The 27,677-nt window shown below is 36.8% G+C and overlaps 1 protein-coding gene across 1 annotated transcript in view; it reads right to left on the minus strand.

The window, feature by feature from the left end:
* Positions 1-320: 320 nt before the first annotated feature.
* The window catches only part of LOC129264316 (general transcription and DNA repair factor IIH helicase subunit XPD-like), a 34,792-nt gene continuing 7,435 nt past the window's right edge, over positions 321-27,677 (minus strand). Inside the window, exons 6-22 of the mRNA XM_064102915.1 lie at positions 26,304-26,420; positions 24,037-24,160; positions 23,366-23,462; positions 20,511-20,644; positions 19,125-19,293; positions 18,378-18,499; positions 17,674-17,743; positions 16,651-16,720; positions 16,097-16,198; positions 14,148-14,211; positions 12,949-13,040; positions 12,050-12,172; positions 11,157-11,229; positions 8,863-9,017; positions 8,048-8,107; positions 4,926-5,069; positions 321-3,225 (exon numbers count right to left, since the gene is read on the minus strand). Coding sequence (XP_063958985.1) covers positions 3,133-3,225; positions 4,926-5,069; positions 8,048-8,107; positions 8,863-9,017; positions 11,157-11,229; positions 12,050-12,172; positions 12,949-13,040; positions 14,148-14,211; positions 16,097-16,198; positions 16,651-16,720; positions 17,674-17,743; positions 18,378-18,499; positions 19,125-19,293; positions 20,511-20,644; positions 23,366-23,462; positions 24,037-24,160; positions 26,304-26,420 — 1,809 coding nt within the window. The 3' untranslated portion in view covers positions 321-3,132. The remainder of the gene's footprint in view (positions 3,226-4,925; positions 5,070-8,047; positions 8,108-8,862; positions 9,018-11,156; positions 11,230-12,049; positions 12,173-12,948; positions 13,041-14,147; positions 14,212-16,096; positions 16,199-16,650; positions 16,721-17,673; positions 17,744-18,377; positions 18,500-19,124; positions 19,294-20,510; positions 20,645-23,365; positions 23,463-24,036; positions 24,161-26,303; positions 26,421-27,677) is intronic.

The raw sequence follows: 27,677 nt of genomic DNA on the forward strand, positions 1-27,677 counted from the left end.
CTTATTCTTATATTTTAACTATACAATATACATATAAAGTCACTATGTCTCTCTCTTTTTCTTTCATACCCCTACTCTTATTTTCTCACTCTATATCTTTCTTTATCTCTCTTTACCCTTGCCTCGATCTTATCCCCCTTTCCCCCCCCCCCTCTTTCTCTATGTATATACCTCTCTCTCTCTATCTTTCCCTCTCTCTTATACTTTATTTCACCCTCTGCTAACACTCTCTCTCTCTCTGCCTTTTTTCAATCTTGTTTAGATATGTGGTAAACAGACACTGTCAAATAAAGTAGCATAGCATAAGATAACTCAAAGAGTCATTTCTACAAAATTTTATTTTGCACTTTCTGTACACGGTGTACCCATGATTTAAGAAGTAACCATGGAGATACGAGCCTCCCAGCCAGAAGTAGGAACATTTTCCTATAAAAGTCATCAATCGCAAGTTGATATAATATATATGTATATCATATAACTTACTGAAATTACTTGCATCTGATTCATCTGATAGACTGGGAGAATGGTTTCCATTAATGTGAAGACAAGGCCCTGTGTCTGATATGATGTTTACATCAAGCAACTAAGAATGCGACAACTGTGAAGCCCTTTGTTTCTAGTTATTCAGATAACACATTTTTTATTCAATATTAATGAATGGTTGCAGAATATGAGTTCCTAGTCCAAGTAACACAAAAGTATGTAATCAATTGCAAATTTCAAACTACTCATGGACTGATAGTGGGTGCATTCATAATGTGAATGTAGCAATGATTTTATTTGGCTATTGCCAACTTCTGATTCATTGCAAACATAAAGCCAGCATATATAATTCGATCCATTGCGATCCGATTTTCTGTTCAATTGTAATAGCATTTGATATGAACATTCCAGCTTATAAAATCATCATTCCAAATAGTCGTAAGAATATCAAAATTGAAATTCCAGTCGACGTTGTCTAGTTTCTCTTTGGGGATAAAAGCAAATCCAATTCCGAACCGCAATCACGTCATCAACAGCTGTGACTTGAGACCGACTTATAAGTCCATAGAGTAGGGCATGGGCTCCTATTTGCATATTTAAAATTGCCAATATCTTCAAAGCTAACTTTCATATAGCCTCTTCTACAATGTAGGAGTAATACATTTCTTACAGCATAAATCTCGAAAACCCTAATAAATCCCACAGATTCAGGAAATTCAGTCTGATTCTACGAACTATGGTCCTTAATCTTGAAATCAGTGGCCCGTATTCTGAAGCCAGGTTTAACTTCGACCATGGTCTAAGTCTGTGCTAAAATTATGGGAAGCCAAAAGTGTCAAAATTTTTATTAAGTTGTATGTTTTTTTATGTTTACTGTGCTCTTTCCTGATCGATGGTGTAGACAATCTATTTATACTTCCTACACAATTATGAATGAATTGAGTGCCAAATGAGGTGAAATATTATATCTCTACTGTCAGAGATTTATGTAACACTTGGCTATCCATACTAAAACCACAACTTTAGACCCGAGTTTACGTTAAACCCGACTTCAGAATAAGGGTCAGTGAATCCAAACTTATCTGTAAAAAAAGAAGACTTTGGGCCCTGTAACATAATGCTTTGTGATTAATCTTAGAGCTGACTTTTTAGACTGTATAAATATAAATCAGCCCCTATATCAGTAGCTAAGATGTATGTTCAATTCAATTCAATTCATTTATTTTCTCTTTCAATCTTTTTACATTTACAATGATATGCTATATGATATGTTATGGGGCCCTGTTGATGCAAAGCTGCCAAACCGAGTAAATAATCATTGATTACTGTTATTGTTTCTTTCATGAAGGAACTGTGTTGGTTTTTTCCTTTTCTTTATCCTCTTTATACAATGTAGCCATTTCAAAATCAAATACTGCTCTTCCAAGGGGACCTGTCTGTACAGATAAAATACACACATTGACACGTAGTAATGACCAGGGAAATGATAGTGCGTGCCATTACGTAACATTCACGACTTCACCTGGAACACTGGTGCATTAATGAGAATGGCAGTGAAAACAACAACAAAAATTTAAAGGAAGGGAAAGAAAGGGGGAGAGAGAAGGGGGAGAAGATGGGATAGGATTAGGAGAAGGGGAGAGACAGAAGAAAGGTAGAGGGAATGAGAAATGGAAGGGCAAGGGGAGGTAGGGAGGAGAAATAGAGAGAGGAAGGTTAAATGGAATACAGGGATGGGAGGAAACAATGGGAAATCCAAAATAAGACTTCCTAGTGGGTGCAGAGATTATTATCATTATCAGACTTGATAAATTAGTCAAGTCCTATGGATAGTTGTAGGTAGAAGAGAAGGAGCGTGTGTACCAAACCATTTTCCTATTATACAAAATATCAAGGTGTCTCTTCTGCCTAGCAAATGATTTCAACAGCTCAACAAACATTTGATTCAGTGTCAAACCTTAAGGCGCATTGGTACAGGTTCTGCTTCATTTTGTCAACTCTTGTTGTTCAAGAGTTTGAACAAATAACTCGTATTGGTGCTGTATTTGTCTTTTCAAATGAATGTTACCCTTAGGACAAATGCATCAGTCCAACTTCTTTTCCGCCTCATCTGATTCTTGCTGTTCATATGCTTTCAGATACAGCCCATGCTGATGTTGTTCTTTGCCTTTCAAGTTCCATGTCAGACTAGATGAACTGTATGGTTCAGCCTTTGCTCTGGTATAAGAAGAAACGTGACTCACTAGTCCTTGCCATTCAATACCATGCTATGTCAAATAGTTCAGCATGGTCAATAATTTAGCTTAAATTCTTCATCATCTCTTTAGACTTGTTACTGTAAAGTGGCTGACAACACATGCCGATCTGTGAAGTTTTTGTACCACGCCAGATTTCCAAACCCTTTGATCCTTAAGAAGTCTACAGATTCTCAACCGAGGAGTAACAAGACTTGCCGATTACTATTTCCGTACCATGTCAGACATTCCAAATTCTTTGATCCTTAAAGAAGCCAACAGACCCATCACAAGAGGGACAAGACTTGCAGATCCTTGTTGTTTCAGTACCAGGTAAAACTTCTGAACTCTTTGATCCTTAACAAGTATACAGGCACTTGAACCAAGAACTGCTGATTGTTCTTTCACTGCCATGTCAGACTTGATGAACAGTCTGGTCTAGCTTCTTCTTCATCTCTTCTGATTCTAGTTGTTCAAGAGTGAGTAAAGACATCCCAAGTTGGTCCTCCTACAGAAAAGAAATATCACAAAATACAGTTTTCATTCAGTCAGTCATGGGTGTTGAAAGAAGTTCAAAAATATCCTGGGAAAGTCCAATGGCTAAAAGAATTAGTGAATTGTTGACTGGTCAAGACCCAATGACTTATTTTATTTTTGGTCTCATTTCATATGGTTTAATCCTAGTTCATCTCCAACCGGTTAGTCTAATTACCATTAGGTTTACTTGCCCTTTAGCTCATTCATCATTTTGATGAATTTCCAGTCAGGCTATACCCATTTCATTTAATATCCACTTGGTCAACACCGCTTAGTATATACGGTTAGATGAACTGTTTATGAATCAAGTTTTCATTTGACAAAAAGCAAAACAATAAGTAAATCGTGGGAAGTGGAAATTAGAACATTTGGGTATACGTCTAAATGAGAATTGGGTTCAAAGGTTATATAGACAAAGTGTAGAGTAGACCAAACAGCAATTATACCAAATGGGTTTAGCCCATGTGGTAATCAATGCATCCCTTTTCCTTCGGAAGTTCCCGAGCGCCAACTGAACAGTCCACCCCTACTTGCATTCAACAAAAATCACATTCTTATAACAATGAATTGGTTCGTAGCAGGACCCCTGGTTTATATTCACTGGCCCGTATTCTGAAGTCGGGTTTAACTTAAACTCAGGTTTAAAGTTGTGGTTTAAGTATGGGAAGCCAAAAGTATCAAAATTTTTATTAAGTTGTACGTTTCTTACGTTTACTCTGCTCTTTCCCGATTCATCGATGGTGAAAACAATCATCTATTTATACTTCCTAGAGAATTATGAATGATTTAAGAGCCAAATGAGCTGAAATATGATATCTCTACTGTTAGTGATTTATGTAACAAGTGGCCATCCATACTTAAACCACAACTTTAAACCTGACTTCAGAATACGGGCCACTGAGTCTACAGGACGTTGGTCTGCTTCTTAGACAGTCCAATACCACATGAGCCAAGCCCATTTGGTCTACTTTAATTTTGTCTAATTGTTGTTTGGTCTACACTACATTTGGTCTATGACCCTCAATCTCCATATAGTGTAACACCCAGATGGTCCAATTTACACTTCATCTGTTAGTTATATTGCACTTTCACAAATGAAAATTTGATTGGTAGGCTCAGTAGATATTAGACAAAACTGGTAAGTTGGCTGACTGGATGTCAGACCACATGGTCAGCAGATGGATTGGTCATAGGCACAATGGCCCGAATTCACAAAGGTGGTTTTGAAAACCCACGGTTGAGTCCATGGTTTATGCAGATTTCCTGTATAAATTACGCTTAATTTAGTGCGGATCTGGCGCGTGTATAAAGAATTCCAATGCTGATGCGCGCTTTTGTCAGTGCGCCAAATTGACGCCTGTTACCATGGTTAGATACGCTATTGTATTCATGAGTCCACTGTTTTTATTCATGAGTCCACTCTTCAAACAGTGGACTCATGAATAAAATAGCGTATCTAACCATGGTGACAAAAGCGCGCATCAGCATTGGAATTTTTTATACACGCGCCAGATACGCGCTGAATCAAGCGTAATCTATACAGGAAATCTGCATAAACCATGGACTCAACCGTGGTTTTTCAAAACCACCTTTGTGAATTCGGGCCAATAGGATTCGACCACGAGGGATGAGACTGCATGGACCAATCAGCAAATTAACCGAACCCCTTACCCTCTTGAAAGGCTGGGCCATTTGACGTAGGAATCGTTTACTGATTTGCACGGCTTCATCTGTTGATAGATTTAGAACGCTGTCTTTGATGTACTCCTGGATCCATCTGGGCAGCTTCCCCCTCTTATCAGCTCTTGAGTATCTCTGTAGGATAGAAAAATAACATCAATCACAATGATGAACTTGTGTGGGGGCGTAAACTGAAGGCTTAGCAATCATTGCAGAACTTTTTTTTAATGATTGATTGCATTGGCTACAAAGTACAATTAATTGTGAAAATCAAGCGTATGATTAATCGCTAACCTTTGTGTTAAGGGACAACTCTGTCTAATATGGGGTATTTCAAGAAAATTGCAATCAATTGCAAGTCAATTTTGGATGGAAATATTGATCAAACATTGACATTTAATTTGAAATGTCCACACGATTGCCTGTTGCTTCTTACAACAAGGAAAGCTCAAGCTTTGCACTTTCTTACAATGTCACTCTTGATATGTGGCACCTTTTAGATGGGTCAAATTTGCTTGAGTCATAATTGATTATCATTTGTAAATTAGGATCAGAAATTTGCAATCCATCACAAGTATTGTTTTTGCAACATCCCTTAAATCCAGCATAAATCAGAATGATGAATTTGTTAACAGCTAACTCTGTCTAGGTCAGATCTTTTCAAACCGCAGAAATCTGTTTGACCAGGGGGAATCAAAGAGGGAGACATATATAACCAATACCTTGTATACTATGGTCTAAAAATGTTGCATTAATTTAGGCAGTTAAATGACACTTCAGCTTTGACAGATTTTAGTAGTCAACCTCGCACGACTCAACGTCTCATGAGTCAAATTTTGCATTAGGTTAGATAAAAACTTAGTTCCAGAAATTTCCTCCATGCATCATTAATGAACTTGAACTCTGTTGAATCTTGGCCTATGTCGAGCCAAAAATTCAGTCCCATTGGTAGGAAATATGTGACAGGGAATCTATAAATCATTGATAGGATTCGGTTGAGATTTGTTTTAAATGCTGGCAGTTTCAACTTGAGCAAAATAATACAGCCCCAAGAATAAAATCAAGACTGCCCTGGGTAGGTTCTGGGGTAGAGCATAATTTGTGCAAAATACAGCCCCAAGAAAAAAAATCAAAACTGCCCTGGGCAGGTTCTGGGTTATAGCATAATCCGACCGCTCTATAAATAGTTGAAAAGACAGGAAGTAGCGTTCTGAAGTCTCTGCTGACCTTTGTTTATTGTTGATGTACATGTACAGGATGTCACTACAGAACAAAAGGAAATACTACAATGAACCCAAACTGAAATGATGTCTATATAAGGTTTCTACAGACCATGTTTTATAAAATTGTGTTTGTTTTTTTTCTTCTATAGCATGTGTTACCATTTTCCACATATTTTTATAGGTTTTGTAACAAAACAGAACATTGATATTAAAAGAAAAGTCCACCCCAACAAAAAGTTGATTTGAATAAATAGAAAAATCCAACAAGCATAACACTCCAAATTTCATCAAAATCAGGTGTAAAATAAGAAAGTTAATGGCATTTGCATTAAATTTTTGCTTAGTTTCATAAACCAATTATATGCACATCCTGGTCAGTATGCAACTGAGGGGATTGATGACATCACCCACTCACTATTTCTTTTGTAAATCATTATTTGAATTATGAAATATTTTAATTTTCTCCCCATTGTCACATGAAATAATGTTTCATTCTACCCTCAACATTTGGAATTAGGCCTACCATTGATTTAGGTGGTGTTGTATAAATAATAAAAAACAAAAGAAATAGTGACTGAGGGACATCATTGACTTTCTCACTTGCATATCCCTGAGTTGTGCATATAACTGTTTTGTGAAAAAGGCAAAGCTTTAAAATGTTATGACTTTCTTATTATACATCCAATTGTTATAAAATTGTCAGAGTACTTGTTTGATTTTTCTCTTTCGATTCAAATCAACATTTTCTTGGGGTGGACTTGACCTTTAATAATGATAAACAGTTCTTGTATAGCGCATATCTCAATATGGCATAAGTAATAACGTCACTATGTGCTTCCAAAGAACATTAAGTGGAAGAATCAAAACATCAATTGATGTATTTGTAAGATGTTTATGCTTGCATTTTGTGTATAGGACCCATTTGATGTTTCTTAATGTTTCAATTTGTTATTTGAACAGGTACCCATGGCAGCCGTAAAAGTTTACAAACTCTCTATCAAGAATACTCTCATTGGTGGATTCTGCCTTAGAAATTTGGTTCCATTTGTCATAAAACTTAACATTGATAATAATTATGCAAAATAATAGTAACTACCATGGTAACATTGCTCTACAGCCAATCAAAATCAAGGTTTCCATGGGAATTACCATTGTAAAAAAAAGTAAAGTAACTTTTTTTCAATTCAATTCATTTGCATTTATTTCATTCTCATTTCTAAACTTATCAAAATACACAAAAAAATCAGAAACAAAGATTTTAATAATGTGTAATTTTATATACCGGAATGTGCAATACTCTCTCAATGGTTTTCTATGAGGGGTTGCATGCCTCTGGGCAATAGTATTGAATTTTACTTTTGCGAGCCCTGGCCCATGGAAAAAACATTTTCTTACTCTTTTCTTCTTTGCTTTCATTTCTACTTTTCATATTTAATTATTCAATTTCAAATTGTATTTTTGTATTTACATTGTACAAATTTTGTATGTTTTTTATGGCCAAATAAATAATAATAATAATGAGAAAGAATCAGGGAACTAAATAAACAAAGCTATAAGCCCTTGTACAAGGCTTGTGGGTCAACAGCTTTTTACGCAAGTGAACAAAAAAAATAATTAACATAATTCAATCAATCTCAATCGTGTACACGAATAGAAATTAATCATTTTATCTTTAAGTGTGATCCAAGGAAACCTGTTGTGTTTAAATGAGTTTTGTAATCACTTCAAAATAGAAACAGTCATTAATGTATGGTGTGGGGTATACAGTTGTCAACCAATTACTCAGGATTAATGTGTAAGAGTGATGTCACAATAAGGGCGTGATTTATGCGCATGTACTATGAAATGCACCAATTGGCTGCAAATTGAGAATTCATTGGAAGATCTTACCTTATCAGCAAAGACCATGATTCCATAATCTGTCTTCCCTCTAAGAGCTCTTCCAACACACTGTGGAAAAAGGATAAGTATTTGAGGAATGAGTGGAATGCTTCTTCATTCTTGAAAAAGAATATATGCACATGTTATTTCCTGCTAATGAGTTGGATAAAGCTATTCATAAACTTTACATAATATATTTATTTAAATGTCTTTTAGGGAATAGGTTAGTTTGTATTAAACAAATTTCAGATTCTTACATGCCTCCAAAGCAGTGTGATATTTGAGGGAACTTTTACCCATACATCCGTACAGGCCTTTCCCTCATTTCTCACATTTAATTTCTTATTTACGATATCGCTATACGTTACGCATAGTATAATGAAAATAACTTGACTTGTGACCCTTTCTTGGGCTAAATGATACATCCCTATGTAGCTGACTCCTCACCTGAGAACATAATCTAATCAGGTGTAAAGTAAAGTCATGCGTAACTTTACAAATAACTTTATGAAACACCATCCTGGTGGGTGTTTCATAAAGCTGTTCGTAAGTTAAGAGCGACTTTAAGAACGACTGGTGATCCTTTCTAGTGGTAAATGGTATTCATCATTAATTATTTAGCGCGTAAGAAAGGTTCACCAGTCGTTCTTAAAGTAGCTCTTAACTTAAGAACAGCTTTATGAAACACCCACCTGGTGTGGACAAATCTTTCGAAAAAAATCACAACACACGCTAATTGAGTCTGTTTATCAATGACGGTCTTGAGGGCATGCGAAACAACAATTGCAAATAATACTGCATTTAATGTAAACATTCTAGTATACCTGTGCTGCATGCCTCATTGCATCAAACGTAAGGAAATCATTCTCTTTGATCTGGTACTGATCCCTCAGGTACTCCAGACGAGCCTTCAGAATCCTAGACTGTGTGTAGACGTAAGGTATACCAAGCATCACCACTGCTCTCCCAAAGTGATGATCTACGATAGGAGAAAATATCAAGAATGGGATTTCAAACTATTCTGTCTATATCTGACATTTCACGATCAATATATTCTGAACAAGGTCAAATTGAGCCCCCCCCCCCCCCCACCCCATGAATTCAAGGTTGGAATGATTTGTCATTGATCCCTCAGATACTCTAGACGAGCCTTCAGAATCCTGGGCTGTGTGTAGACGTAAGGTATAACAAGCATCACCACTGCTCTCCCAAAGTGATGATCTACGATAGGAAAAAACATCAAGAATGGGATTTCAAACTATTCTGTCTATATCTGACATTTCATGATCAATATATTCTGAACAAGGTCAAATTGAGCCCCCCCCCCCATGAATTCAAGGTTGGAATGATTTGTCATTGATCCCTCAGATACTCTAGACGAGCCTTCAGAATCCTGGGCTGTGTACAGACGTAAGGTATACCAAGCATCACCACTGCTCTCCCAAAGTGATGATCTACAATAAGAGAATGGGATAAACCCCTATGTCAACTGGTGAACTGACATTTTATGATTAATATCTCCTGAACGGGGTACAATTGACCTCTTTCCTCTTGAACTTAAATTTGGAACAAAACAGTTAGAATAGGGTCAGAATATAAACTATTACATTTGTTAAAATGAAAAGACTTGTTCATTCATTTTTAAAAATCTTCCCATTTGTGAAAATCTGTATCACTCCAAGGATACAATTCAAGGGCCATGTAACTGTTTTGAAAATGGGGGGGGGGGGCTGACCATGCAAAAAATAATATTTTACGTTTTGTACACATTTACTGAAAAAGTGCAGGGGCTAAAGTCCCCTCAGCCCCCAACCCCACCTCCCCCCTGTTCCATCGCCCGTGTAATGCACACATTTTTCTGATACAATGGAAAAAAAATCGATGCATCCTTGATGAATAAATTGCCTGGTTATTTAATTTTTTTGACAACAAATTTAAATAATCAGGCAATCTTCTCCTCAAGGATGCATTAATTTTTTTCATTTCAGTGTAAACATGTATGACTATCTACAGACATAATGGCCCAAATTTACATAGGTAGTTTTGAAAACCCACGGTTGAGTCCATGGTTTATGCAGATTTTCTGTATAAATTATGCTTACTTTAGCGCATATCGGGCACGTGTATAGAAAATGTCCAATGCTGATGCGCGCTTTTGTCGCAGAGCGCCAAATTGACGCCTGTTGCCGTGGTTATCCACGCTATTTTATTCATGAATCCACTGTTTTTAATAAGTTCACTCTTCAAACAGTGGACTCATGAATAAAATAGTGTATCTAACCATGGCAACAGGCGTCAATTTGGCGCACTGTGACAAAAGCGCGCATCAACATTGGACATTTTTTATACACGCGCCCGATACGCGCTAAATTAAGAGTAATTTATACAGGAAAGCTGCATAGACCATGGATTCAACCGTGGGTTTTCAAAACCACCTTTGTGAATTCGGGCCTCTGTTTCTTATCAACGTGCAAACTGAGATGCTTCAGTCACACCTGACTGCACCAGCTCCAAACCAACTGATGGTATGCCATCTAAAACAATGTAATAGTATACAAATAGCGAATAGGCATGAGTGCGATGGTGCGGGATTTCGCATGAGACGAAAGAAAGATGCTCTATTCAACGAGGCGTGAGCCGAGTTGAATAGAGCATTTCTTTCTTTCACCGAATGCGAAATCTCGCACCATTGCACGACTAAGAATATTCGCTATTTGTGTTGTACAACGCCTCGGAATTTAGCGAAAATATGAAAAAACAAAGAGTTTATCCCTATAGTAATCTATGAAAAGGGAGCAAAAATACAGAAAGCAGAAAGCAAAATCCCACAAGCGCACATGACCTAGCTTGGGCAGCCTTGCGCATTTAGCCAGCTGGCTTATACGCGTATTGTTCATTTTTACCAAGCGCAATGAATTAAATCGTATTGTGACGTCACCTCCTAAAGCCGTGCAACAGTACATTTTGGATGGTACGTCGTGCGTGCAACGGTACAAATGTTTGACATTCAGTCTCCCATTTGCTCGCGTACAACAAGCTAAGTAGGCGTTGTACAACCTTGATTGTTCTGGAGTCATTTTACATTGGTGTGACTGTGGTATGACAAGGTATAACTTACCAAAATCAATTCCCTCGGACACCTTGCCCCGGGCTACAGACAGCAGAATAGCACCTCGGCCGTTCTCACAAGCCTAGAAAAGGAAATCAAATGACACTTCAGTCAATGTATGCCCATTTGCGCAGTTTGATCTTTGTTTCATAATGCATGTTTTAAATAACTACAAGTCACAGTCTCACTTAACTGGTGCAGATCTTCAGTTCCATGTAGGATGTGTTCACAAATTTCTTCGCAAGGCTAACATAATTATCATCACAGGCTTCTTCACAAGGACAACGTATAAGTTTCCACAAGTAGCCTTTGATAAATGCACACACCAGTCCTTTCCAATAAGCTGGAACAATTATTAACTTTGATTCCATAAATTCAATAAAATATCAAAGTGCAATGTGCAGCCCACGCATCATAGATGAAAATTCTTCAACATATCCTTATGAAGTACAAAAGTAACTGATTTGGGAACAATATAGTGTCAAGGAGATGTTAAAGAGATCGGGGCCCGTCTTACAAAGAGTTGCGATTGATCCAATCAATCGTAACTCGATGGAAATCCATCAGTGTCATAATTTTTTCAATAGGAAATTTTTACAATGTCCTTTGTAAACAAAGAGAAGCACAGTGAATTTTCAAGAAAACAAGGAATGCATGAATATACATCATAGTTAGAAAATATTTTGAACAAACATGAATAATACATGTTGAAGTTGCTGGCCGTTCATAATTTGATCAGATCAATCGCAACTCTTTGTAAGACGGGGCCACGGACATACTACTTCAATCTGATTCAGTACTTGATAATATGAATTGAATTGAAGGTTTTATTATCATTTCATCGCAGCCAGTGGCTGAATTGAGAAAGATTTACAAAGTAAAAACATAATATAATATATCACCTTGTGGTAGTTGTTGAGTGCGATACTGGTCTCGGCAGCATCCTGAGTCTCAATGAATAGAAGCTTGTTCTTCTGTATGCAGTCAATGATCCCTTGTTCATACCAGTTGGCAACCACCGACTCCTGTAGCATAATTTCAAAGACAAAAAATCACATAGTACTGCTAAAATCACTGGTTGGAGACATGAAATACAGCAATCAATACTTGTCAAATACTGGACTTTCACATTAAAAAAAAATCAAGATGTACTTACTACACTGTATACAGCACATACTCTAAGCATAAGCAGGTACATTTTAATCAAGGCTTTTTAAGACAAAACCTACATACTCTTCATGTGTAATCACACATTCATAATGGTGCACTACATCATTTAGTGATAATACAGTATCTTTTATCGTCCACTTGGTCGAATAAATCCTGGAGGATTAGAATAACCACAACAAACTAAATGTGAAAAGAGTGGTGTGTGTGTGTTTGATTTTAAACACATGTGTATCAATCAGATTTGATTATTTAAATCTGGGACCCACCATTAACGTCACCATCCAAAATACGTGACTTGGGGGGTGTTTCACAAAGATTTAAGTATGACTTAGAGTCGCACTTAATTACCGAGTTGCGTACGGTATGAAAGGCTTGACCGCATTGGTCAGATCGTGTCGTGAGGACGCGCATTATTGCGTATCTATCAATAAGATCGCGCGTTGCATACCAAGTACGCGTCGGCATTTAAGTGTGACTTAAGTCATGCTTAAATCTTTGTGAAACACTCCCCAGGGCTCAAATTTCTAACCTCTGCAGCAATCTGTAACTTCCCAAATGTAGATGGGACTACAGGCACATGCCACAATGCTCAGTTGTCAGTAGAACATCAAGGTAATATGAGTAAACTTACCATGTAAGTGTAGCTGGTGAAGAACGCTACGATTCCATCAGGAACGATCCCCGAGAGTTCAACAATAAGATTGCCATAGTTCCTGATCACAGCTGTATCACAAATACATACTGACAGTATCATGTTTTATTCTTACAATTTAAAGGGGAATCCAACTCAAATAAAAACTTGCTTTTAGAGGAAAAAGGAAAATCAGACAAGTTGATAGGTGAAAGTTTGAACAATATCGGACAAACAATGAGAAAGTTATGAATTTTTAAAAGTTGTGAATATTGGTAATCACTATACCTATGGAGAATTCAAATTGGCAACAATTATGATGTCAAAGTGATGTAAGGCAAGGACTACTCTTCCATGTACTCCAATACATAAAATGACTAAAATAACATTTTTTCAAATGTTTTGCTTCAAATTATATTTTTCTTTCATGAGGACATAAAACAATATACTACCTAGGCTATATTTCGATTACTGCCCCAGGGGAATGGGTATTTGGGAGAAAACCACAAATCCCTCATAATTAAGAACATGGCCTATGGGAAAGTTGTCCTTGCCCCTTGTCATAATTTACTTACCCAGTTGCCAATTTGAAATGTACGTAGTCTTAGAGATCTCAATTTTAATACAGCCATAACTTTCTTATAGCTTGTCCAATTTCTCTCAAACTTTCAGCATTCTGTTTTATTAATTTTTCTCCTTTCAAACACAACATAATATGACCAGGGCTGGATTCCCCTTTAAACAATATTGTTTGAGGATGACCACAGAGGACAGAGAAGAAGCAAGAAGGGGAGGGTAGGAGGGTTGGGATGAGAATGAACAATGCACTGAATCATCCAATAGGAAATTGTCAGGGGAATCGGCCCTCATTTTAATGGACACAAACCAGATTTGGACTACTAAACATCTGACTGACTGACAAAAAAATACCAGTGCCCATTTAGCCCTGGGTGGAGAGTGGCAAATGTAGATTAACAACTTGCTAAACACCATTAGTACAAGGATGGAATGTGAATCCTGCAGTAAGTGGTGAACACAATCTGTTAATTCATCGAGTGACCCACATCCCCCATAAGCAAGTTGGGGTAATAAATTGTTGGGGAATAGGAAATACAAATCTTACAAAAATGAGTGCCTTGCATTGAGTTCTATACAAATTCTGCAGATTATTACTGTCATACAAGAATGGCTTAACATACCTACATCTTCTCTGCTCTCAAACCTTGATGATATAGTCACCTGATCATTTCCTCTTGCTACAATCTAAAAACAAAGCAAGCATTTATAAACTATCAGTTTGGACTCCACCTTGTAAACAATAATTCTTCTTGTTTAGCAGTAGAAGCCACTTCATCTGTAAGTTCTTCTCCCAGTGGGACCTTCATTATTACCCTCCTCTATTCTAACAAGTCAAGTGCCTGGCAAAGAAGGCAGAAGCTCCCAGTTTTTTGTACGACTCAGCCAGGGACCAAACCCACAACCACAAGGTGGGTGGTCTACCACTGAGACACCGTATTATCATTGTTTACTTTAAACATCTTACCTCCATACAAAAAGTGATTATTTACAAAGATATTCATGCAGAAAGGATGAGGCTGCAACAATTGTCGCACTGAAGTAATGAAGATTATATTGAAAGCAATTTATCAAAGTCCACCTCAGAATAGATTATTTTTAGATAGATGGCACAACTGCCTATCATTATCAAAGTGAATAATCATTCATTACGATAGCCCATCTGTTCACAATAAATTGTTATTGTATGAGAGTATGTTGGGTAAATAACTTCAGAAAGTCAGCCAATTTAATCCACTTATTCTGAACAAAGTAACATATCGATGGTTGGATGGTATTTAAAAATAAATCATTACAATCTTCGAAAGCAATAAAAAGAGGACCGATCACTTCAAATCATCTCCAAGGGACTTGGCAGTAGTGATTCACTCCTGAGCACAGTGCACCAGCAAATCCACTTAATTTTAGACATGGATCACCTGTGTAACGGATCACCACAGTCTAGGCTCAGAGCCAAAATTCTATAGTAACCAAACCACAAGGCATAATAGATTACCAAAGTGTGATGTTCATTAACTTTCTAATGACGCATTTCAGCATTCTCATGGCCATATTTAATTAGAGCATGATGAAAAACTTCCCCTCACCAAGTTTGACACGACTAAAGTCATGGTAGCCCAAGGTATGACTAAATGAATACCTAACAGATCCCCGTTGATTGGACTGGGGGCCGTTTCATAAAGCTGTTCGTAAGTTAAGTGCGACTTTAAGAACGACTGGTAATCATTTCTAACCATCACCAATGAATATATCATTTACCACAAGAAATGATCACCAGTCGTTCTTAAAGTCGCTCTTAACTTACGAACAGCTTTATGAAACACCCACCAGGTTAATAACTGTTTGGTATGAAGCCAATTTACACCGATTTCAATGGGACTAAGTAGGTATTCATGTGGCCACATTATGGCCCGTATTCTGAAGTCAGGTTTAACTTAAACTCAGGTTTAAAGTTGTGGTTTAAGTATAGGAAGCCATAAGTATCATATTTTTTATGGAGTTGTATGTATCTTATGTTTACTGTGCTCTTTCCTTATTCATCGATGGTAAAGACAATTATCTATTAATACTTCCTAGACAATTATGAATGATTTGAGAGCCAGTGAGCTGAAATATGATATCTATACCGTTAGTGATTTATGTAACAATTGGCTATCCATACTTAAACCACAACTTTAAACCCGAGTTTAAGTTGAACCCGACTTCAGAATACCGGCCCTTGGGGCTACACAGACGATTCTGTGAATGTTTTCCATCATGCTCTGCCTAGATATTGTATCATAAAAGACTGAACTGAAAAAAATTATGACATCAACGCTTCAGCATTCAAACTCAAACACTCACACTCAAACCTGATGTGAAGAATTTGTAAATAATGAGAAGATTAAATAAGTTTTCAGCTTCAAGCAACATTAATGGTTATTTGGGCCGAGATTATGTCCACCCCTGTGGACTTTCTCAAGCCAATTGATCATTAATCATTAGGTTTGTGGAAGCTTAAAAATGAATTTATCATCCCCAACTGATGAAAGTTTTCTGTATCATAATACTGAGAAGAGTTTAATATACTTACTATCGGGCAGATGCTACTGCGTGATAGAGTCATCGAGAAAGAAGCCATTGAAACAGGTCTGAAGTCAAGAATCTTGGGATACATATCCAGTGGTGAAAGGGTCTGTTCAAGAAAAGAATGACCAATTAATTAATAATTTACTTTAGAACAGAAAGGTTACCAAAAACAGACTCTAAACCGACCAAAGCTTTTACGTAATTTCTAATAACATACCATCAGTATGGAGTCGGTTTAAATTGTGTGGCTGTAGCATTAGAAATATGAAACAGAAAGAGACAAAAGTCACCTTGTGTGATTTTTTTTTTCAAAACATGATTATGAAAGGCTTTTCAATTATATATTTCAAATTACAAATGTCAATGTAAACATGCGAGAAATAATAATAAATAATAATAGTTACGTTTCTATAGCGCTTCATACTTTGGTTTCTAAGCGGTTTACATTGTAACTATCATCACATCGGCCATAATTGTAATTATAATTACCCCTGTCATAGGATAGAAATTATATGGTATCTTCATATTACCAAATAAATCTTGAATCTTGATACTCACCCCTGAGGTAATGACAACAGATTGAAACCTGTCGAACACAGGTTTGATAGCAAGAGAAGCATCCATACAACTGAAAGATAAAGTAAAAACAATACAAAGTGCTTTTAACAGGAAAGATGACATAACTTTTAACATACGTCGAGCGTTGTGGCCCAGTGGATTAGTCTCCGGACTTTGAAACAGAGGGTCGTGGGTTCGAATCCCAGCCATGGCGTAATTTCCTTCATCAAGAAATTTATCCACATTGTGCTGCACTCGACCCAGGTGAGGTGAATGGGTACCCGGTAGGAGGAAATTCCTTGAATGCTCGAGTGCCCGATCAAGTCGGGGTAATAATAATAGCAGGGCCCGCTGGGAGAACAGTTTTCGGAACTGAAGTGGCTACCCTGGGTAAATATGCCATTATTATTATTATTATAACAATAATAGAAATAATAGATTTGTTGATTAGTCAGGTTTGCTGAACATCCGGATTTTCGAATCAGTTCTACAGCTCAAATTTATGACCTAGTTCATGTTAACCCAATATTTTTTTTTAATTATTTTATGAAATATTTATCATCATATTGTATTATCTTTTATGTTTAAGTGTATTTTGCAACCCTTAATGTCTTCTCATCATGTCACACCAGGCTCTAATCTGCTTCTCCTCTGGTGTCATCCTGGGCCTGAGTCAGATAGAATCAACTGACCCCTCCAATTTACTGACCAACACCAACAGATAGCCTTTAATCAGGGCAAACTGTTGATATTTTTTAATCTTTATTTTCAACACATACCGACTTAATGTTGTACTCCGATGGGTAGTCATAACAATACATGATATGTTTTCTTGTAATACATTTTTGTGTTTGTGCTTAAAACCTGTATGTTATTGCTTTATATACTAACTTGAGTTGTTGTGGTTTGCAATTAACAGCGTTCATTTAAAAAAAATATATATATTTACGCCTTTTCTGTTACCGGGTAATTTACTTCACAAGGTAGTCTTAGCTACAAACTTCTATCCCATAGTATACTCACCTGAAGTGAAGTACTGGGTTTGAGATGGTAGGTGTTTTATCATCAAATGGTTCTATAATGAGGCTGAAACCTTTTATAAAAAGTATAAATTAATATTATTTAAATGTTCAAACAAGATTGATCATTTATGTTGGAGGGAAACAGAATTATAAATCTTAATCACAGAGCTTCAACTGATTTACTCACATGAACAATGTATCAAATATTCTCATGGAAAATGAATTTAAACAGATGCATTTGTGATTCCTTTTGACTCAGGCCTCTACATGCCATCTAGTTGGCTTGCATTCATATACTTTATGTTAGGTTTAATGAATGAAAAAAAAGAAGTACAATCTCAAGAGAAAGGTGTGCAGTTTAATTCAGTTTTGTAAATATATCTACATCCACAGGAAATTGAGAGAATCTCTGAACAATCTTCTTATACTTCTTCCAGTAATGTGCATCAACCGCCAAGGGATATACTTGCGAGAAACTTGGTTGTCTCTCAGCCGATTAAACATATAATTGCTCGTAGCATAGCTAAATGAAGAATTAATCAGAAACAATTTACAGATTGCTCTAATATTTTGAGTTTTAGTTTCAGACATCTCTGACTCACATCTTGAAGAAGCCTTAATGAGACCATTTTCTCGGGCATACCATTCCACAAACGAATAGCGTTTGACCTTTCCTGAGCACACACATTCGAGATAATTTCTTACCTTTTGTGTAAGTGCTGACCAGCGTAGCAAAACTTGCAACACCCAGTAGAGGAGACATGTTATCCTGGAGGTCAGTTAGCTCCAATGTACGCAACAAAGAATGCAATCGTTCTGCACAGAATCTGCATTGAAAACAAACCAAATCAACTACTGTCAAACTGACCACAAGTTTCCCTTGAAATGCAGTTTCTAAATGGAGTTGAACAAAAACAGCATAAGAAAAAATATTTGCATGTAACCCATTAAATCAACAAAGCCTCAAAAACAAATCAAAAGTGAATCATCAAACATGAGAATGTTGAGAGGTGTACTGTTGGAGAAAAAGGCAGATTTTTTTTTGTTGGATTGAATTATATATATAGTTCTTATTCCATTCTTTTATTTCATTTCCATTCAAAACATAATACAAAGTAATACAAAGTAATACAAATCAAGTACAATTTTACAGAAGGGCATTCTTACTTCGTAAAAAAAACAGAAAAAACAGTATAAAATAGAGCATAAATGGAAATGGAAAATAGTCTCCATTTAAAAAAAAAAAATAAATCCATGATTTAACAAACATATCACACTTTAATATCACATGATAAAAAACAAGAAATGACTACAGATTGACTTTTTGAACAGAAACTGAATACATTGATCCCACTTAACAGAATTTTTTTATCAAGGATAAAAAATACATTGAAAAAGAAATATGTCTGGAAAATGAAATGGTGAAATAAAATTGAATTTTTCTTCACCTACCTTAGAGGTTTTCTTTCTATGCACACTTTGGAGAAGACATCTTTGAGGAACGATGCTGGTGTCTCCGAGATGACATGCTGGACCCTTAATCTTGTCTTCATGTATTCTACAAACCGCTTCAAGAAACCGATGAAATGCTCTGCAGTGCGGATGTTACCGGGCACGGCCTCTGTTCAATGAGAAATCACAAAGGTATCACAGACATTGGTTAATATTGTGGAGCAGGGTTCGCATTGATAGTTCAACAGGGCAATGTCATTCTTTAATAGGGCACTTAAAGGGGAATCCAACCCAAATAAAAACTTGTTTTTATAAGGAAAAGAAAAATCAGACAAGTTGATAGGTAAAAGTTTGAACAATATTGGACAAACAACAAGAAAGTTATGAATGTTTTAAAGTTGTAAATATTGGTTATCAGTCACTATACCCATGGAGACTTCAAATTGGCCGCATAAGGGATGTCATAGTTATGTAAGGCAAGGACTACTCTTCCATGTACTCCAATACATATTATGGCTAAAATGTCATCCCAAAAGTTTTATTTCAAATTATATTTTTCTTTCCTGAGGACATAAAACAATATACCACCTGGGTTATATTTAGATTACTGCCCCAGGGGAATGGGTACTTAGGAGAAAACCACAAACCCCTGATAATAAAGTACATGGCCTATGGGAAAGTTGTCCTTGCCCTTTGTCATAATTTACTTACCCAGTTGCCAATTTGAAATCTACATAGTATAAGTGATCTCAATTTTAAAGCAGCTATAACTTCCTTATTGCTTGTCTAATTTCTTTCAAACTTTCACCATTCTGTTTAATTTATTTTTCTCCTTCCCAACACAACATTTTATGGCCAAGGCTGGATTCCCCTTTAAATGAAAGGGAAGGCAGTGCCCACTTTAGGGGACATCAAAGGCCATTAAATAAGGGCATCACTTATGAAATGTCATTTTCAAAGGGACACACGCACTGGATTACCACAATGCATCAAGACCCCTGGCAAAAAAGCCCACTTATTTTTCTTTAAGTCTACAAATGCATCAATAGTAAAATGTTATTTTCAAAGGGACACTTGCACTGGATTACCACAAGGTAACAAGGCCTCAGGCAAAAAAAAGACACTTATTTTGGCCTCAGTCTACACATATTTGGAAGGGCATCAAGGCCATTTCTAAGGGCATGGAGGCCTAAGCATGGGATGGACTTGGATTAATTTGAGCCCTGGCAGAGGTTTTTTTTTTATTCCTGAACTTTGATGTGTTGAATTAAGTAGTTATATAAAAAAAAACACCAAGGAAAAAAAAATTGTGCAGACACTTTCTTGACTTGATAACCACAAATAACCCAGAGAATTTCCCTACCCTGTGCCCTTTCTTGTACTCACCCTCTAAAACTTCATCTGGAAGAACAGGATTACTAAGATGGACATCGGTCTCTCTTGCTCTGCTTGCATCTCTCAGACCATCTACTAGCCTCTGGTATTCTTCTCTCAACCGCTGGGCATCTGTGTCTTTGATACTGTTGACAATAAAGACAGAAAATCACAGTGATACCCAGTTCTCACTGTCACGATTCATGTGACGATTGAAGCTCCAATCTAAATCATGGAGTTATCATCGCGGTTGTGTGATCCAGACCTGCCAACCTCTGGGAATGAAAAACTGTATTCTGTGATAAAAAAGTGTAGTTTTCCCCAAAAAAGTGTATTTCATAAAGAAATGTGTGGCGCACTCGCTCATCGCGGCGCTTAAGCTACATGCAAGCTAAAATGCGCACTGCTCTTGCAGATGAAAAAAAAAAAACATTTAAACATGTGTATATCTCACCCTGGTTTTAACAAAATGCTTGAAAAAAAAACAAGTTACCTGAAATTACATTGATCCTAATAACCATATTTGTCTACGTTTTATGAAATACAGACATATAGAGATGATTTTTCTCAATAAATTACGATTTTGTAAATTTTTTATTTTTTTTATTTTTTATTTTTTTACAAAAAACATATTTTTAAAAGAAAAAACGTACTGCCGTATTTTGGTTGCAAAAACGTACTAAATACGCCTAAAACGTAATGGTTGGCAGGTCTGGTGATTTAATCAAATCTTGAGGTCAGTCGTGGCGATTTTTCTGATTGCAGAAAGTTTTGGACAGCTCAAAAATCCTTCGCAATCAGCTACAAAAGACCAATTTAACGGATCACATGACAGTGAGAACAGGGTATTAGGGCTTTAAACACGGTTTGATTTGAATAGTTCTCCGAGAGGTTGTCAGGAGGGGTGTAGATGCAAGAAATGTTCAGGGTCCGTAACATAAAGTTTAATGATTGATTGCAGGGCTGATTTTTAAGATTGATCATATACAATAATCATTGGAATCAATTGTAGATATCAACCCATGATCAATTGCTAAGCTTTGTGTTACGGGGCCAGATGTCCAACAGGAGAGCCAGGAAGAAGGCAAGGGCCGCCTCTGATTCTGTGCTAACCTCTTACATCTGTACAAAGTGATCCAGAGACTGTCATTCCAGAGTAGTCTTGTCCAGCTACTCAAGGCGAAGGAATGTCATTGCTTAGTGAGATACGCCATCATCTAACGAGATGGACGCATCTTGGTCTAGTGGTTAAGACTTTCGTCTTTCAATCTGAAGGACATGGGTTTGATTCCAAGCCATGGCGTGTTTTCCTTCAGCAAGAAATTTACCCACGTTGTGCTGCACTCAACCCAGGTGAGGTAAATGGGTACCGGCAGGAAATAATTCCTCAAAAAGCTGTGCGCACCGGAATCTGTAGACTAGCTTAGCCGGGGTAATATAGGAGCGCCTTGAGCACCTAGTAAGGTGGATCTGTGTGCTATATAAATCTTATATTATTATTTATTTATACTTGGATACCGATAACAATTTCTCACTACTCAAAAGTTGACACTGGCCATACATGATATTTGTTGGCTTACAAGGATTTCTTTTGAAAATATGGGACAATCCCTTTCAATAGGCTTCACCCATGTGCATTTGAATTTTCAAGAATGAGACTTTTTTTTACTTTTCTCTAGGTGTTGACAAAAGAGAGGCTTAGGTAACATGAGCTGACTTTATGATTTGAATAGATACAACTCCCCCCCCCAACACACACACACACACACAAATGAATACTCTCACTCTACAGACTTCTTGATAATGTACTGTACGAGCTGAAATTTTTGCGGTGGTTTTATTTTCGCGAATTTCGCGAATCACCCATGAACCGCGAAAATAAAACCAACGCAAAAATAAAAACACGCGAAAATAATAGCACGCAAATGCATGAGGTCAATATGGTAAAAAAAATACAAGGAAGCCACTGCAGATTGCGCCAGCGCTTAGATCTCTGTACTCCATCGTTGGGCGGCAGTCTCAATCAAGATCAACATTACACGCGCATTTGGCGCAAAATACTGACCAGGAACCAATCAAAAGTGTACTCTCATATTCGCTACTTGTATTCATAGTTATAAAAATCTTTGTGTTACGGTGCCCGGATTTACTTTACGCACAATCCACTCCAATCAACTTCAGAAAACTCCAGTTTTCTGAATTTATCGTCAGGATAAACATTGATGTTTTTCCCTTCAAAGATACCGTACTAGTATTCTGTATTTTCTCGGCCGTTGTACGGTATATGTTTCAGTATTGTAGCTCGATGCGTACGTGAGCTGTACATTGTCATCGCCATCGTCTCCAACACAAGTTCCCGTAGAATTCATAATTTTATGTTGTGTGTCATTTTCCTTTCATGAGGGAAGGTACAATTTCTAAGTTTAATGGTATTTTCCTTTGGAAATATTTTCAGCAACTTATTTTAGTCTTAGACTTATGCATAGATATGCATGATATGGGATGACTGAGTTGCTGTACGTGAGAGTGATCGTAAAGGCTCTGACTGGGTGACTTTCAAGCGCGAAATTAACAACACGCGAAAATGTCTGATGGGTAGCAATTTGCGAAAATATCTGTACGCGGAAATATCAGCTCGTACAGTATTCTGATTTAACATATTCAATGAATATTGATATTCGTGTCACAACCTTAAGGCAGTCTAGAGGAGCATTTCATGAAACACATAGTCAAAGATCCTCACTAACCATTGTAATAGATTACTGCAAATCCTTGCATCTGATTGGCTGAGAGCAAATTAACCAGTGAAAATCTCTGACAAAACGTTTCATGAAATGGTCCCTTGGTCTCAACATCCACTATCTTACCGATTGATATGTCTGGTGAGGGAATCCAGATTCTGGCTACTCTTATCAAGCGTTTTTCTGCTGATGTTCACACTCATAGACTCTATACAGACATTATCTGTAAGGAGTAGAATAACAAACAGACATTTCAACATGTTAAAGCTATGCAGCAAACGGTGATTTCATGAGAAAGTCTCGAAAATAAAGGTTGTCATCATGTCAAAGCAGATACAAATCTGGTAAATTTACATAAACACAAATCTGTAAAATCATGAAATATCGAAATCTAAGCTAAGAATTTATCGCACTGAAAATCACCGACACAGATAAGCCCTTGTGGGACAGAACATTGTTATTGCTAGGGAAAAGACCCAACACTAGGCTGGAATGTCATTATTTGGTTAATTTCTCAGGTATTATACATTTTCTACCAGAATGATTAAGAATATAGTTTTATGTTCAATCATACAAACACTTGCTTTATAAACCTGACAGACTACACACTTAATTGAAATTTATTTCATGATCAGAATGACAGAATAAATTACTGTTTTGTTCTTCATACTTTCAACAAGATATGTTCTCGAGATAAACTGACCTTCAATAACGCTAACCTTGCTTGAATTTACATAATTAACATAATAGGCCTACACCATAAGTAAATGATGAAAGCAAGACAAGCATCAACATACCAATGTTATGAGCTTCATCAAAGACAACACAAGATTGCTTGGAGAGTTCTTTGGAGACTTGTTCAGCGATCTTAGGATCCAAAAGGTAGTGATAGCTATAAACAATGACGTTAGCATGAGATATCTGGAGCAAAGGAAATAGAAAATAGGTTAAAACGTAATTTGTAAGGATACCCTTTTAATGTAACTTCTTGAACAGTAGGGGAAGTCGGGGTAAGTTGTGACACTTTTTGCTTTTTGCATGTTACAATTGATATGATTAATGATCTTGTAGAAATAAGTACCTTGCCTTAAAATCTAATTCTTCTGAAATATTTTTCACCTATATATAACTTTCTACCCCCACACTGAAAGTCACTGTCACCTTTGAAAAAATAGATGTCAAATGGCTCAACTTGCCCCATCTGTGGGGTAAGTTGAGCCACCTTCTGGGGTAAGTTCAGCCACAAAAACTATAGGGGAAGGCGGGGTAAGTTGAGCATAGGGGCAAGTTGAGCCACCACCCCCAGGCCAATAATGAATGGGTCAGACATTGTGGTGGTGTCATGTATTGATGACCCATTGCATAACCCTTAACCCCACCACATTGTTTTCAACTTTGAAACAAAAAGTAATTTTTAGAGGGAAAAATACACATTTTAGCAAAAAATGTAAAAAAGGGTGTGAAATAGATAAGTGCTTTTTACTCGCACACATCTTTGAATATAATAAAGAAATAAGAACAAAATTGTTAGTCCAGGTATGGATTCTCATTCTTGTCATAGTCTTTTAGATGATGGATGCATAAGAAATGTGTGGATGTGCATTAAGTTCGGACTGGGGTAATTTGAGCCAGCCAACATGGGGCAAGTTGAGCCATAGTAATTCTTATGGTAATGTATAATAATAATTTTAAAAACCTTAAAAACCATTGATATGCAGGCAGAAAGGAGCAAATTCACATGACAATTCTTTTACTTTTAGAGAATGTTAGTATTTATAGAGAATTAGCAAGTAAAAAGACTTAAAATAAAAAGTTGACATGATGGCTCTTCCCGCATACATTTTGTACATAGTTTTTGTGGCTCAACTTGTTGAGCCATTTGACATTGTTTTTTTCAAAGGTCACAATGAATTTCAGTGTGGGGGTAGAAAGTTATACATAGGTGAAAAATATTTCCCAAGAATCAAATCGAAAGGCTAGGTACTTATTTCTACAATATTATTAGTCATATCAATTCTAACTTGCAAAATGCAAAAAGTGTCACAACTTACCCCGCCTTCCCCTACTATGTACAAAATGTATGGGGGAAGAACCACCATGTCATTTTTTTTTATTTAAAGTCTTTTCACTTGCTCATTCTCTATAAATACCAACATCCTCTTAAAGGAAAAGAACAGTCGTGTAAATTTGCTCCTTTCTGCCTGCATATCGATGGCTTATAAGGTTTGTTTCTTTTTTATACACATTACCATAAGAATTACCATGGCTCAACTTGCCCCATGTTGGTTTGCTCAACTTACCCCGCCTTCCCCTATACATTTCTAATCATGGGCAATGTTATTTACAAGAAGTTTAAGTTACTTTTCAAAATAAGTCAAACAACATCATACATCTAACATCTTCCTATTATACAGGAAAGATGTATTCATTACACCGAATTTGATTATCAACCATAACCAGGACAGGCTTTTTTCACCTCCTGGTGGTTTTAGGATTTTAAACTTAAAACATAAAACTTAAAACTTAAAGCGTACATTCTATTTTTTTTAATAATATGCAGAATTTTGTCCGCAATTCGTACTCATTCTCTCAATATTTGAAATGAAGCGCATGTATGCATTTTAGAAGCTACTAATTTTTCCCCAAAAGAGGGTTTGAGCCAGTTCGTTAATTCATGTGCACTGATTTTAGAGGCACAGACCCTGCGCAAAGCACATACACGCAACATCTAAGTCGGGTCTTTGACCCGAACGTGCCATTTCAGAGAATTTATAGTACACTATGTATAGTTTGAGCCAGTTCGTAAAATCAAAGGAGGGGGTTGAGCTGGCTCGTAAAATTCAATTTCAATTCAATTAAACAATGGTCTTTATTGATAATAAAAAGATTAAATATGCTCTTATTCTTTAAATCATACGAATTTTGATCTGAAATTTGGCAAATCAATAGAGTGAATCAAGTGCTTTCAGAATATGCAAGAAATAAATTTCAAAAATTTGACAGAAAATAATAGGTTTGAGCCGGTTAGTAAAATCACTGACGATACGTGGTAATGAGTTCTTACCGTGTATCTGGCTAAGAAATAAGGGCACCATCCATGCTCTCTGCCTATCTCTTTTAGGTCATCAAGACTGTATGCACCAGGTTGTATTGGGACGTCACGACCACTGGCATCAAACTCCTGTTAAGAAAATTATACTTTGGCATCATCGTTTTGTCAATCGTACGTTTTAAATAAGTCTATAGATTATTCTACTTTTAGAAGTTAAATCTTTGGAGATCACAAAAATGTGTTTCAGTTTGCCGGTATTTGACTTAAAAGTTGAAGACGACACGTGCCTTGTGTATTCTGGAGGGTGTTTCACAAAGGTTAAGCACTTAAATTCCAAGTTACATGCAGTTTAAAAGACATCATCGCATGGTCAAATCATGTGAAGAGGATGTGGACTACTGCGTATTAATCAATGATTTCATTCCGCGTTATATTATCACGAGCGTATCAGCATTTAACCCTTAACGTGCCATGAACACATATCTGTGCATCCACTGGAGTGCCACGAACACATTTTCGTGCGATGGTCATACAGCTATTGTTATGCCTATTGCATTCTGAGGAGTGCATTGCATGCATGAGTGATTCCATTGTTCAGTTCAGCTTATGGTCAAGAGGTTTAACATTATTGTCTCAGGAGTGATTCCCTTTTTTTACATAAATAAAATAATTAAATATACTCTCTGAAAAAAATTGGCACTCGCTGATTACAGTGAATGGCACATTAAGAGTTAAGCACGACTCTAAATTAAACTTAATTATTTTTGCAACATTCCCCCTGGTCTGATATAATTGATAACTTGGGCAGCTGTTCGTTGACTTACAACATGCGCGTATCCAGCATCAGATCCTACAAAGCATATCTTGGGCCCAATTGTCTGGGGACAAATAGTGACTCTATTATGCTTGTGCATGGATGGGCCCATACATTTCTTTGTCCTAGTTGATGCTGGATACACTAGTGACAAATGGTTGATTTTCGTAGATTCAAGCATGTACGGCCATGATCTTTAGGATGCTTTCTTGTCATATTGGCCCGAATTCACAAAGGTGGTTTTGAAAACCCACGATTGAATCCACGGTTTATGCAGATTTCCTATATAAATTACGCTTAATTTAACGCGTGTCAGGCGCGTGTATAAAAAATGTCCAATGCTGATGCGCGCTTTTGTCACAGTGCGCCAAATTGACGCCCGTTGCCGTGGTTATCCACGCTATTTCATTCATGAGTCCACAGTTTTTATACATGAGTCCACTCTTCAAACAGTGGACTCAAGAATAAAATAGCGTATCTAACCATGGTAACAGGCGTCAATTTGGCGCATTGTGACAAAAGCGCGCATCAGCATTGGACATTTTTTATATACGCGTTAAATTAAGCGTAAT

This window comes from Lytechinus pictus, chromosome 7 (genome assembly GCF_037042905.1).
Source record: "Lytechinus pictus isolate F3 Inbred chromosome 7, Lp3.0, whole genome shotgun sequence".
Lineage (NCBI taxonomy): Eukaryota > Metazoa > Echinodermata > Echinoidea > Temnopleuroida > Toxopneustidae > Lytechinus > Lytechinus pictus.